This window comes from Cnephaeus nilssonii, assembly GCF_951640355.1.
Source record: "Cnephaeus nilssonii genome assembly, chromosome: 5".
Classification (NCBI taxonomy): Eukaryota; Metazoa; Chordata; class Mammalia; order Chiroptera; family Vespertilionidae; genus Cnephaeus; species Cnephaeus nilssonii.
Genome location: NC_137076.1, coordinates 85,063,385 through 85,078,138, shown reverse-complemented (window position 1 = coordinate 85,078,138; position 14,754 = coordinate 85,063,385). Strand labels below are relative to the sequence as shown.

Here is a 14,754-nt window from a genome sequence, read left to right as displayed (position 1 = left end):
GGGTTGCAGCTCGATCCCCAGTGCGGGGCATGCAGGAGGCCGCTGATCAGTGATTCTCTCTCATTGATGCTTTATCTCTCTCTCTCTCCCTTCCTCTCTGAAATCAATAAAAATGTATTTAAGACAGTAGTGGAAAAATAAGTAAAATCTGAGCTTATTTTATCAAACAGTATACATAACTATTAAGTTCTAAAAAAAGTTAACACATATTAAAGAAAACACAAATATTGATACTTCTTTTCAAATAGAAGCTTTCATCTTTACCTTAAGGGTTTTCATGAATGAACACAATGTAAAATAAAATACCCATAGATTGTTTTGGGAAAAATATATATACATATATCTGTCAGCTGCAAACATCATTTTGATATTTGGACTATGGCTTCTAGAGCAGTGGTCACCAACTAAGTATACCCAGAAAATAGGACAATTTTTTAAAAATCTTACTTTTCTAATTGTCCACCAACCTAAATCTACATATGAGCACATGCATCCATTTAAACATTTACTGAATATTTACTAAGTGCCAAGCATCTTGCTAGGTAATGGAATTACTTTGAGCAAGACTTTGCCCTGCAGTCAGTGGCCAAGAGATGGGTATGAAAACAAATAATTACAGTACAAAATAACAAATGGTTAAAAAGGGAGATTAATAATGAAGTAACAACACTGTGAATGAGAGAAGACAGTGGTAGGAAACAGGGATATAAAAGCAACTTCTGGCTTCTAGCCTATAGCAATTGGGCCAGGAAGAATGAAATCAGACATATTTAGGAGTCAGACCAAAAGACATAAGAACAAGTATGTTCATAACTTAGTATAATAAAACTTGCCAAGAAGTCTTCTGGTCAAAATATGTCCTTTTCTATGAAACAATGCTCCTTAAACAAGTCCCACAGCACTTTAAAGGCAAACTAATTCTTCGAAGCCACTAAGTACGTTAGAAAATTATCAGTACTTCTCAACCTTAAGAACATATCTCCAGCCCTAACTGGTTTGGCTCAGTGGATGGAGCATCGGCCTGCGGACTGAAAGGTCCCAGGTTCGATTCCGGTCAAGGGCATGTACCTTGGTTGCGGGCACATCCCCGGTAGGGGGGTGTGCAGGAGGCAGCTGAATCGGAGTCTCTCTCATCGATGTTTCTAACTCTCTATCCCTCTCCCTTCCTCTCTGTAAAAAATCAATAAAATATATTTTTTTTAAAAAAAAGAACATATCTCCAAAATACTCATTTCACCCTAGTAGTTTATTTATCAGGGATGTCAGGTCTAACAGCTGCAAGGTGATCATTTTTCCTACCATTTGAGCAACTTCAGAGATTACTAGTCAGAGTTTAACTTGATAGCAGCATGTAAACTCCATTGAGTTAAACAAAAGTATACCCCCCCCCATGATAACTGAACCAATAAATAAGAACCAAAAAAATAATCTCAGTCTCTGAATCTTATTGCTGCCTTTTCTATCAGAGATGGCAATATATTCAATCTCCTAGTACATGCCCAAAGTACATATGGCCTGTACTCACAGAAACTGCACATCAAGACTATGGCTTTCACTAGCAATTCCTGTTCCTGCCTATTCAGCCTGCAATGAGACTCTAACTCTGTCATGCAATAGACTGCTTATTATTTTGTAATTGGCAGTCAGTGGTGCTTAACATTAGTAAGTAAAATATTTTTGCAGAAAGAGTTTAGCATATTTTCATATTTCAAAACCATGAAATTTCATTTATATTTAATGATTCAGAGGTACACAAAGCACTAGGTCTGCATCATTAATATTCAAACTATGTTTGTGAGGTAGGTAAAAGGCTAATAAAATTAACTCTGTTTAACAGAAAAAGGTCAGACAATTTCTCCGAAGTCCCACAGTGAATTGGAGACATAAAACTAGAAATTAAATGGCCTCATTCACATAATGATGCTCTACTAGGATGGATGGATGGATGGATGGATGGATAGGTGTAAATCTCCAAAAAGTATTACAAACCCTTTTTTAAAAAGATTTTTACAATAAGCCAAACAAGCAGTAGTGAACTGCATATGTTTTTATATATTTAATGTATAATATATAAGTAACTTAAAACATTCCCCATTAAAAACATTTTTGGTAGGAATGTGTGTTATTGAAAAATGCTTGCCTGAACTTTTTCTAAACGTGCAGAAATTTCTTCAGTGACTCATTTATCCCTAACATTCACTTAGGACCTTACTTTTTAAGGGGTTCCCATACTTAAAATGAAGTTATTTCTGATAGAAAGAAACCACGGCATCTTCTAATTGTGCATAATCCCTACACAGCCTCTATGACTAGGATATCTAGCATATTTTTAAAGTGAAGAAAGATGAGGCCCCCAAACAAGATCTGTGAATTCAGTCTGTTCATGCAGCAGTAGAAAAAAGATAGAAACTTCTTGACTAATATGGTTTTTCTCCCCTTTACTGATGCCAACAAAAATGGTACTGGGTTTTTCCCAGCCAGTTAAGAAGCCATTTCTTCCAGGCTCCCTCCTTCTGTCTTTCCTCTAATACAAATAATAGATATGTCCCACATCTCTATTTGGAAGGCAATAGAGATGGCATGGAAGGTAACAGATGAGCTCTTATCAACACATGATATTACTAACTTGTCTATAGGGAATAATCACATGTAAACTGGATTGGTTTAGAAATACCCCGTTACATGCCTTTGTTTTACCAGTGATAAGCTGTAATATGCTTAAAAACCCCTAAAGATTCAAAAACTTTCATAAATTTAGTTAACTGGAAATTAAGTTAAACAAGGAAGTGCAGTGGGAAATCATGTGCCACGGTACCATTCCAACATACCCACTGCAACTACGTTTATCTGAAAACTTAACAACTGCTCTGAAATGCTATGTTGTAGCAACATGCCAATCAGCCATGAAAATTTCCTTGAATCTGGAATATGCAAAAAGTAAATTTACAAATACATCCCTCTTCAGCATATCATTTATTACATTTTAGGATGTCTAAACAAACAAAAAATAATCTCCCATAACAACATACTAAGAATGAAAATACATGTGATATCTGCATTTCTTCATAGCACTTCCATCCAAAACCATTACTTATGTGAATTAAAAATAAGTATTTTTATTTTCTAATTCTATGAATGCCTCTATATTGTTAAGTCCAAGTTGTACTAATTCTAGATTCTTTTTTAATCCTAAAAAAGTAACAAAAATTAAAGTGAATAGATAGAAACATGATGTGTGCTTTAAATTGAACATAAACTGAAAACAAATGGGGTGCCGAAACTGGTTTGGCTCAGTGGATAGAGCGTAGGCCTGCAGACTGAAGGGTCCCAGGTTTTATTCCGGTCAAGGGCATGTACCTTGGTTGCGGGCACATCCCCAATTGGGGGTGTGCAGGAGGCAGCTGATAGATGTTTCTCTCTCATCGATGTTTCTAACTCTCTATCCCTCTCCCTTCCTCTCTGTAAAAAAAATCAATAAAATATTTTTTTTTTTAAAAAAAAGAAAACAAATGGGGAAACTAAACTCAAATATTCATTTTGAAAGGTAATTTTTACCCATGAAAATTACTAAGTATCTATAAACTTACCAATATAAACAGCCAAAAAAGCCTAGTGAAAAGACCCTTATGAAATTTAACTTCCTACAAATATGTGACATCTTAATCAATAAAGAAATTTAAAAAAAAAAGAAAGTGAAAAAAAAAAAGAAATTTAACTTCCTACTCAAACTAAATTTTGACATTAAGAAAAAAAAAAACACCACACACAAAAAAACCACTATCCAGAGTGAAACATTTTAGGGAGCTTTAAAAAACAACAACACACAACTAACTATAATATTAAAACTTGTCACCTTCTACCCCCCAAGACATAAAATATATATTTAAAACTTATTCAGTGGATAAAGTGTCGACCTGTGGACTGAAGGGTGCCGGGTTCGATTCTGATCAAGGGCACATGCCTGGGTTGTGGGCTCGGAAACAGTGCGGGGCGTGCAGAAGGCAGCCGATCAATGATTCTCTTTCATCATTGATGTTTCTATCTCTCTCTCCCTTTCCCTTCCTCTCTGAAATCAATAAAAATATGTAAAAAAAATTTTTTTAATACATTTAATACTTTTAAAATGATCTCTACCAACAAACAAAATCAGAGCTTGTATGAAAAATTGTTACACACACACACACACACAAAAAGGCAACATAAACAGCAGGAGATAAGTTTTTGGATTCTTAAACATTAAATAGCATAGAGGTAAAGAATTTTTAAACACTGACATTTTTCTTTTTTTTCAGCCTTTCCCAAATATGGTCAATTTTACTAAATCAATTTCACTATTTCTCACCTTTATCACACTCCATCTCCATTTCTGTGCTCCAAAACTTTTTACTGTAGAAAAAGTATGATGCACATCCAGGAGGCCCACATTCTTCTACAAAACTTCAAGTACATCAGTAAGTCATTTTCACTTTTACTAGACCTCACTGCCCTGGCCGGTTTGGCTCAGTGGATGGAGCATGGGCCCGGGGACCTAAGGGTACGAGTTCGATTCCCAGATAAGGGCCGGTACCTCAGTTGCAGGCTCGGTACCTCAGTTGCAGGTTCCATCCCCAGCCCCGGTCGGAGCATGTGTGGGAGGCAACCAATCAATGTGTCTCTCTCACATCAATGTTTCCCTCTCTGTGTCTCTCCCCCTCCCTTCCACTCTCTCTAAAAATCAATGGAAAAATATCCTTGGATGAGGATTAACAAAACAACAACAACAAAACTTGGCCATCACTAATGTAGAACTCAGAAGCCCTTGGTGTACATTTATTCACACCTGTGCTCTACTCACATCCTCATCTTCAGAAAGCAAATACCACTTCAGACACCAAAATTCCCCTAAGCCTGCCTCCCTTACACATCCTGCCTTCACAAGGCTGACACATTGGACTACAGATGACTCTTCCTAGGTGTTCCAATCTCACCTCAGGAAACCAAAGTAGCAAAACAACAGACGTTAGTTAACAAGATTTCTCAGGAGGGCCAAAAAATACACCGGGAAGTAGCTTTCTCAACAGCCCCAACTTGACCCTATCCCCACACTTCCCAAACTATACCCCTCACTTCCACCTCTGAAAAACTCAATTCTTCCACTTACATGATGGGACTTCATGAAGCCAAGCCTGCCCGTCGCTTCCTCTACCCCCTTTCATTCAGCCAGAAAGTCCTCACCTCCAATAGGAAGAGAAGCAGCAGAAACGAAGAGGGGGCGGAAGCGATCCTTTCCCTTTCCTCTGTCCATGCCTTCTCTCCCAAGAGGGTGAATGGAAAGGTAGCATTTCTCTCCAATCCTCCCCTTCAGCCTTCCCTCTAGGGGACGTGTTTCAGAGACCAGCTATGTAAACCCCTTGTCCCAAATATACACACTCCTGCCCCTTTAAAATGGTTACAAAGCCAACAAAAACTTGATACCTCTGCTCTCCCTTTCATGGGTCCCAAATACTACCCAAAATATTTATCTCAAAACAAGCCCCTCGTTCTTTTCAGCACCTCAACAATAACCCTACACACCTCGGTATCTTCGGTTGCCCTCTCGATCTTTCAACGATATTTACAAAACTCCTCTTCTTTCCACTACCCCTTTCGTGCCTCCAGTACCGCATCTAAAAAACCTCGAGAAACTGCAGGTATACCCCTGCCAGCCCCTCCTCCAATGGTAGGTCGCAGGGTGGCCCTTACAACCCCCAATCAAGCGCATAAACCTCCATTTCCCCCCAAGCCCCAAGGATGTCTAAAAATCATCAGTTCTCCTAGTACTATCAGCTCATCAATAATATCTGAAATCCCTGAAAACCTTTATCGTATTGATCAGCTCCCCAATAATTCCCACAATACTCCAATGCCCACATTTCCCTTTCAGCTGCCCCATGTTTTCCAAATACTTTCCTATTCCTAAACCCTTCCGAGACTATCAATAATCTCTGTAAATCCCTCCACATCCCTCCCCTCCCTGTCTGCCCTGTTTTGAAAAGGCCCTCCTCGATTCTCGCCGCTTCCAGATCTTTTCGTCCCGGAACAATATTGTTTGTGAAGCCCTGGATACCCTGCTATCCCCCTTCAAGATGCCACTATCCACATTTAAAAATCCCTCGATAGCCCTGCTATCCCTCGCAGTTCCCACACAGCAATGTTTTCAATCCCCTCACTGTTCCTGCTACCCCGGTAGCACCCCAAGACTCAAGACTGAACCAGCCCTCGCCCCACTTCCCGACAGGCCCCACAGCCACACGGTCTCGGTGCCCCTTGCTCTCCCTCCTCTCCCCTCCCCCCCACCGTGGTGATAGTACTACAGAGAAGACGCCGGGACCTCCCGACAGCGGCCCCTCCGCGGCGCCCTCCCTCACGCCGCCCCCCTTCCCCCCGCGTCCCGCGGGCCCCCAACGCCCACGTTCGCCGGCCCCGGCCCAGCCAGGCTCACTCACATCGGCTCCAGTAACTTGGCCAGCCAGGACTTGAGGGCATCCACATCCTCTATGAGCATGGTGCAGGGAAGGCGGGCTCGGCCGCCGCTCTCGTTTGGGCCTGCCGCGGTCTCCCCTCGTCGCCCCCTCACGCCTTCTTCACAGCCCCCGGTGCCCCAGCCCACCGGGCATCTTAAGAGACTTCAACCTACTCCCCCGGCCGGGGCCTAACAGGAACTAACCCAAGAGCCCTCACTCAACCTACCTCAACGGCTCAGGGGGGCGGGAGTTAGCGCCGAGTGGCGGGAGCGAGAGCCAATAAAAGAGAGAGGGCCGTGCACGCAAAGCCAATGAGAAGGCTCGCTTGCCCCGCCGGCCAGTCGTACCCAGTTAAGGAGGGATATAGCAAGGTAGGTGGAGAGCTTACGTGAACTCCTGGTGCAAGATGGTATCTTGGAGAAGGTGCTGTGCCTCTTAAAGGGGCCGTGGCGCCTTTTTTTGACCACGCCGCCGCCCGCTCGGGAATACCGGTGTCTGCTGCTGGGAGTGCCTGGGGGAACCCGGCGAGCCCCTCAGCCTGGTTCCTTCCTCTCCTTTTTCCTGGAAACACACACTAGTGTCCCGAAATGACTCAGCTGTAGTAAATCTGCAACACAGCATGCAACACGTTCACATTGCAAGGAATGCAAAATTTTACCTTTTTCCCTTACACTCATTTTGCTCGGCGTGCATGCTTGCATTTTTTGCCGCTCTGCTTAAATTACGAAGAATGTCCTGACAACCATGCCTTGGATTCCAATAATCGTCATTTTAAAAACGTGGCGCACGGATGTAAAAGGCTGAGGCCATTTCAATTTTACCCGTTGTTGTTGTTTTTTGTTTTTTGGGGTTTGTTTTTTTTTTTTTTTAAATATATAAATGCTTTATTTAGGCAGAAAAACTATACGAATTTTTTTAAAATTCTCTTTTCATTGCATGCCTAAAATTCAGTGGGGATTTTTTTTTGCAGGGAGAATTTTGGTCAGCAAACAAGATTTTTAAATTTTTTTAAAAATCTGTATTACCGAAGTAGGCAACTTAGTTTGCACGAACGGAGAAATTCCTTATGGAATTTTGAAATTGGCTTGGCACTGGTGTTAAAATGTTTATTCAACAACAAATACGGATCACCTGCTATATGCCTGCACTGTGTAAGACACTAGGATTCTAATTGTGAACAAAACAGAGTCCCTCTTCTTAAGAAGCTGGGCAGTTTATGGGATTATGCATTATATTAATGACATTTTGAAAAATACCTGATGAGCACACACCTCATATCAAAGAGATGGGTCAACCCAAAATAAGTAGGTAAACTAAACTAAATATGCATTGAGCAGGTGTAGGCAAATTTTTTCTGTAAAGGGCTAGATAGTAAATACTTTTGGTTTTGTGGGCCTTAGGTCTCTGGCAACTACTCAACTCTGCCCTCTTGGCATGAAACAGGCCATAGGTAAGATGTAAACAAAGGATTATGGCTATGTACCAATAAAACTTACATGAAAACATATGAAAATGTCAATTTTAGATAATTTTCATGTGTCACAACATATTATTCTCTTGACTTTTTTTACTTCAACCATTTAAAAGTGTAAAAGCCATGTTCACTTCACAGGTGTACAGAAACAGGTGCCAACAGGGTTTGGCTTGCTGGCTTCAATTTGTTCACCTCCTTACATAAAGTAATAAAAAACAAAATGCACTTAGAAATCATCTAATAAACCACCTTCACTGACATCTCTCTCCAACTTTGCAAATGAGGGAAAAGCACAAGGAGGCTGAGTGGTTCAGCCAGAATCACACATGTCTGCAGGTGGAGCAGAGAAGCATCCAGATCTTCTGACAAGCCCAGAGCTCTCTCACATCCAACTCTTGCCTCTTCTTCCCTCTCTCCTCCTCCCCTTCTTCCTTTATGCTTACCTACATTTCCCCCCTTACTTAATTTCCCCGTAAGGAGATAAAGTGTTATGCCAAAGTGACACAAATTTAAAAAAGAGAAATGTACAAGTGATTTGATTAGGCCTAAGGCTAGACAGGAACTTGATAGTATGATAGAAATGGAACAGAAATTGCCTTTATCACAATAAATCACTCCTCTGCAAGAATTTCAAAGTACTTTTTGAATGTATTTATAGAGCAAATTTTGTAGGGCCTTATTTTAGAGGCGAGGTTGCTGAGACACTGGCTTCTATCACCCAGGGCATCATTTAACCAAGAACAGAGAGTAGAAGAGACATGATCACAGTAATATTCGTGTTTGGGGACCTGAATAATCTTTTTTTCTTTCCTTTATTTTTCAAATTGTGATGTTATTATATTATTTTTCTAGACTGACTACATTATATACATATTAGGGCTACTGCTTTGAATGTAGATATTGAATCGCAACTATATCTTTAAAAAGTAGCATTTGTAGAAGAGTTGCTTTTCCAGAAGTGGAAGGGGGACACAATATAGTCAATCCCACTCCCATGCCTGGCTCATTTCATTTGCTAAATAGCTGTTCAAATTTGGTCAGTAGCCATGGCCCAGAATTTCCCATATACTTTATTCAGTAGCATTCATCCTATGCACAGAACTGACTCATTTGCAACCCATAAATGAATGAGGAATTGATTTTAGCCATACAAATGCAATGCGCGCACACACACACACATATATTCAATACACTGATATTGAGTGATGGTTACCATGTACCTGATTCTGTGCTCCTGGCTGGGGCAGAGACAAAAATTTGAACAGTTATATCCATTCACTGTCTCTTGAGAGCTTAGATTCTGATGATATAATAGGCACCAAAAATAATAATCATAGCCAAAATTGTTGAGTACATGCCCTATGCTAATATTTTAGTGAATTATTGCCTCTCATCCTCACAGTACCTCTGGGTAGTAAACAATATACAGAGACAAGAAAAGTGCATCCCAGAAAGATCATGAAGCTGATGAGTGGAAAGGCCCAGCTTTGACCATGTGTGTTTGACTCCAAAGCCCATACCTATAACCTTCAATTAACTATCTATCAAACAATGAAATATGAAATGTGTGGTTCATTCAAAAGTCATTCAACAAGTATGTATTGAGCCCCTTACCATCTATTAGGCACCGTTCTTGAATATAGAGAGTAAGATTGATTTTAAACAAGTATTCTTTCCTTAATTAAATGTATAAAATGGATAGTTAATGATTTTTTTCCTCAGTTTTATCTTCACAGGAGGAGAGAGAAAGAAATCCCATTTATTTAGGAAAAGAGGGATTCTTAATATGGAGCATTGAAAAGAGAGAGTGACCACAGAACAGACATCTAAACCAGCTTTATTCAGGCACGTTCCCTTTCTTGGCTTGAGGATAACTGGGCCTCAATCAGAAAAAACTGTCAACAATGAGATTTCACACAAGTGTTGACAGGGTTAGATAGGCCTTCCAGGATTAGAGTAGGTCATGCCCACAAATTGTTTCGTTTTGTTTGTCATTATTTTCTACCCTGTGGCCAGAGCTGTCCCCGATGTACAATAAAAAGAGGTTGCGAGTCATTTTGCAATTTTCGCTGTGAAATTTACAATCACAGTGTGCTTCCCTTACATGCAATTAAACTAAGCTTCAGTAGAATTACAATCTAGGAAGCTCATATTTATAAACAGGCCCTCTCTTGCCTGTACACTTATAGATGATCATTTAATTAAGCAATACAACGATCAAATATCAGTCTCTCCTGAGTCTGGGTCTCCTGGAGCAGTCCAGCTGGCTCAGAGAAAAGTTACCTCAATAAAAGTCATTTGCATCTTAGTTATACAAAGACAAGGTGAGCTGGCCTACAAATGAGTCAACCAGATAGTCTCTCTTTGTTATGGAAATGTAGATTTGTTTTCCTAAGAGAACTATATTGTAAGTTTTTTTCTTAATTGCTTCACTCTATGTAACTATAAAAATAGCTAATATTTTTAAAACTGACAACACTGAATGCTGATAAAGATGTAAAGAAACAGGATCATGCATACTTTGTTGGTGTAATGTAAAATAGTGTATAGTCGCTCTGAAAAACAATTTTTGGTATTTTCTCTAAACACTAAACCTGCAACTACCATATGACCCAACAATTACTCTCCTGGGCATTTATCCCACAGAAATGAAAACTTACGTTCACACACAAAAATCTGTACTTGAATGTTTATAGCAGCTTTATTTATAATAGCCAAAAATTGGAATCAGCCCAGATGACCTTAAACAGGTGAGTAGTGAAACAAACTGTGATACATATGTAGCATAGCATGCTACTCAGCAATAAAAAGGAAGGAACTATTGATACATGCAACAATTTAGATGAATTAGGCTGAGTGAGGAGAAAAGCCAATTCCCAAAGGTTACATATTATATACGTGTATATATCCATTTATGTAACATTTTGACAATGACATTTTAAGAACAGAAGAGGGAGATGGGGAGTGTGGAGGGAAAGTGGGTGTGGTTATTAAAGGGCAACATGAGGGATCCTTGTGCTGTTGGAACTGTTCTGTATCTTGGCTGTGGTGGTGGATACAGGAACAACAGCAGTGATAACATTGTATAAATTAAATATATATATTATATAGAGAGACATATATGCACACACAAACAAGCACAAATGAATACAAGTAAAACTTGTATCCAGGTCAGTATTCTGACTATGATATTATACTATAGTCTTGCAAAAGTTAACCATTAGGGAAGTTGAGAAAAGTGTGCAAGAGTTCTCTCGGCATTATTTCTTACAACTGCATATGACTACAAGTATGTCAATTTTTTTTTAAAAAAAGTTGCTTCACCCAGTTGAGAGTAGTGTCAACAGGAAGAAAAGGTTCAAAGTGGCATCTCTGGGTGTGCACAAACCAGAAAACAGTCCTTGCCCCATTCACCGAGGGCTTCATGGGCTCCTGCCGGACTTGTGTGGGGACCCAGATCTGACATCCTTGCAGATTAGAAAAGCATCCAGGAGAAATGTGCAAAGCTCTACTGCAGTAGACTTTTTTTTTTTTTTTTTTCAGCAGGAAACAGCAACAGTAGTGGACTGACCAGACTTCAGTTCTCTCTGGTTATCCCTCTGATATTAGGGGGAAAAACTGCCCTCTCTTCTTTGGATTGAATAGCCCCTTGGACTTTGGACACATCATATAATAAGAACTCGTACTCATGGTGTGCCAGGCCCCCTGCCAAGCAACTTCGAATGGGTTAGCCTCTTTCAGTGCGTGTGTTCAGCCTTTCTTCCTTTCAAGAAATATTGATTGAAGACCTATCATAGGCAAAGCACTGTTATAGGCCCTGGGGATACAGCAGTGAAGAAAATAGGCATTCTCTTGGAGATTGATTTTAACAGGAGGAGAATGATGACAAGTAAATAACTATAATATATCAGATGGGATACTTCTGTAAAGAAAAATAAGGCAAAGTGAGAAGATAGACCGTGGTGGGGAAGCTAAAAGGACTCTGAGCAGGTGTCTGGAGACAGGAAAGGTGTTAGCGGAAATCTGGGAGAAAGCTTTCCAGGGAAATGCAAAGATCCTGAGGCAGGAACTCGATTGGCATGTTTCAGGAAAGAGGGGGAAGCAAAGGGGCTGGCGCAGAATGAGCCAGGAGGAAAGTAATGGTAGAAGAGGTTAGAGAGGTAGGTAGAGTCCAGATCAGGCGTCCTCAAACTACGGCCCGCGGGCCACATGCGGGTGTTTTTGCCGTTTTGTTTTTTTACTTCAAAATAAGATATGTGCAGTGTGCACAGGAATTTGTTCATAGTTTTTTTTAAACTATAGTCCGGCCCTCCAACGGTCTGAGGGACAGTGAACTGGCCCCCTGTTTAAAAAGTTTGAGGACCCCTGGTCCAGATCATGGAGGACTTTGTTGGTCATGGTTGAGACTTTGGGTTTTTATTCTGAGTGACACTGCAAGACACTGATGGTTTTAAGCAGATGACTAGAATTATCTGGTCTCCTTTTTAAATTTTTAAACAAGATAACTTATGGCTGCCTTATGGTCATCAGGCTGGAGGAGACAAAAGTGGAGATAGGGAAACCAGTTAGAAGGCAATAAACCAAGCAAAAGTTGAGGGTGGTTTGGACTAGATTCACAGTGAAAGAGATGGTGAGAAAAAGTTGATTCTGGATATATTTTGGAGGTAGAGTCAGTTAGTTTCACTGACACATTGTCAGTATGAAACACAAAGAGGAATCAAGGATGACACCAAGGTGTTCAGCAATCTGACACTAGAGTCCACACTCTCAGACACAATATGGAATAGCAGATATAGGAAGATGCTGACTTCTGGCTAGGGGGAACCAGACCAAATAATAATAAAATAAAATAAAATAGAACCATGGTTGTACCCCCAATTTGTATAGTTTAGACCTCTCTGATTTCATTGATATTATAAAAATAGAAATCATAAAAATCATAAATGCACAAAATAAATTTTAAAAATATACTCACTGAAATTAGAATCTCAATAATATGTGATTGGTCATCTTTACTTGTTTCTCTATTCCTCCCTCCTTCCCTCCCTTTCTTCCTTCCTTCCTTCCTTCCTTCCTTCCTTCTTTCCTTCCTTCCATTTCTTAAGGAGTCCTTGGACTATTCCACAAATGATGATGGGGTGATAGTAATGGTGATGACAAGCAGTGTTTTGATGACTCAGATGTCACGTTTCCCATACGATGCCATGACAGGCTGGCCATGCCCTGTGGAATGCTGACAAGGTGGCTGACTGCAGCTTGTGGATCCTGAGTCTGGAGTGGTGTAGCATGAGTGAGTGATTTCTAATTCCAAGAATGACAAATATTACCACGTTAGAAGAAAAACAGGCAAAAGGGGTTTCTCAAAATATTGGTGCCTGAGAAATGCAACTTCTCTAAATTGGTTACATTTGTCTAAATATACAACGCTCCCTAATTAACATGGCTATTTGTTTCTAGCTCATGTCAGTCTGTTCAGGCTGCTATGACAAAATACCACAGGCTGGGTGGCTTATAAACAACGGAAATTTATTTCTCACAGTTCTGGAGGCCTGAGATCAGGGTGCCAGCATGGCTGAGTGAGAGCCCTGTTCTGGGTCACACACTTCTCTTTGTATCTTCACAAGGCAAAAGGGGGTGGGGAGTTTGTGGGCTCTCTTTTCTAAGGCACTAATCTCATTTATAAGGGCTCCATCCTTTTGACCTAAGCACCTGCCAAAGTCCCCACCTCTTTATTCCATTGCACTGGGCATTAGGATTTCAACATACAAACTTCGGGGGGCGGGGGTGACACAAACATTCAGACCCTAGTACTGATCGAACTGGCTTCCAGGGTTCTCTAGTGTTCTTTCTTTTTTCTTTAGCTTAATATTTCTTGAGCACTTACATTGAACCAGGCATGGGCTAATCACATGGCTTGGTGTAGCTCATTTTCTCATAGCAAGCCTAAGCAGTAGGTATTATGGTCACCCCCATGTTACACATGAGAACCCAGAGGTATAGAGCTAGTATGGGACAGAGTCTCAATTCAGACCCAAGCCTCTTACTCCAAAGCCTGTTAGCATAACCAAAGCACACACTCTTCCTCTGAGGCCCATTAACTGGCAGAGGTTGCACACACAGCAACCCAGGGTCAGCTAAGCCCATAAGTCCTGGAAGGGTTGGTTCTTCTTTCTTCTCTTTATACTCACTCATTGTATCATTAAAAAAAAAATCTGTTCACCATTCAGGAAACATAAAAGCAAACACTAAAGGAGGAAAAAAATCATTTAAAAACTGTAGTTGTCCATTAGGGTAGGAAAGTGACACCCATATTCATCGAATGTCCCATTCTTATGAAACAGATGTATCAAAAGAAGTGCCCACAATTTCTTCCTTAACTGTGTCATCTAAGGGTGGGGAAGTTAGGAAAATATGCACAAAAAGCAAATACAAAAGTACTCAAAGACAGGCCAAAGCTAATTATAGTTTTATGGGTCTAAATTTAGAAATGCTGACTCAATTGAATTGAGTAGATTTACTGGTGGGGTGGGTTTGGGGGAAAAACATAAAAAGAGGAAATGAATTCTCTTGTGGAGTTTTGAAGAATGATCGTGATGTGATCTGACAGCTGGAGAAGGAATACCACACAATTATATGGTGATAACTAGTTCACTTAGGCTGGAGAAGAGATTATTATGGGGCACAGGTAAGATTTTTCATATTTTAATCAGACTAATGTTTATAGATCAATTTCATAAAATAATAATAAAAATAGCTGACATTTTAAAGTGCTTACTACATGCCAGTTAGATATATGTG

General features: G+C 40.2%; 1 protein-coding gene across 4 annotated transcripts in view; it reads right to left on the bottom strand.

The window, feature by feature from the left end:
- Positions 1 to 6,709, bottom strand: part of RBM27 (RNA binding motif protein 27) — a 71,019-nt gene extending 64,310 nt beyond the window's left edge. For all 4 annotated transcript variants that reach the window (XM_079772528.1, XM_079772529.1, XM_079772526.1 and 1 more), the window contains exon 1: positions 6,465 to 6,709. In XM_079772528.1, coding sequence (XP_079628654.1) covers positions 6,465 to 6,523 — 59 coding nt within the window. In that variant the 5' untranslated portion in view covers positions 6,524 to 6,709. The remainder of the gene's footprint in view (positions 1 to 6,464) is intronic.
- Positions 6,710 to 14,754: the final 8,045 nt, after the last annotated feature.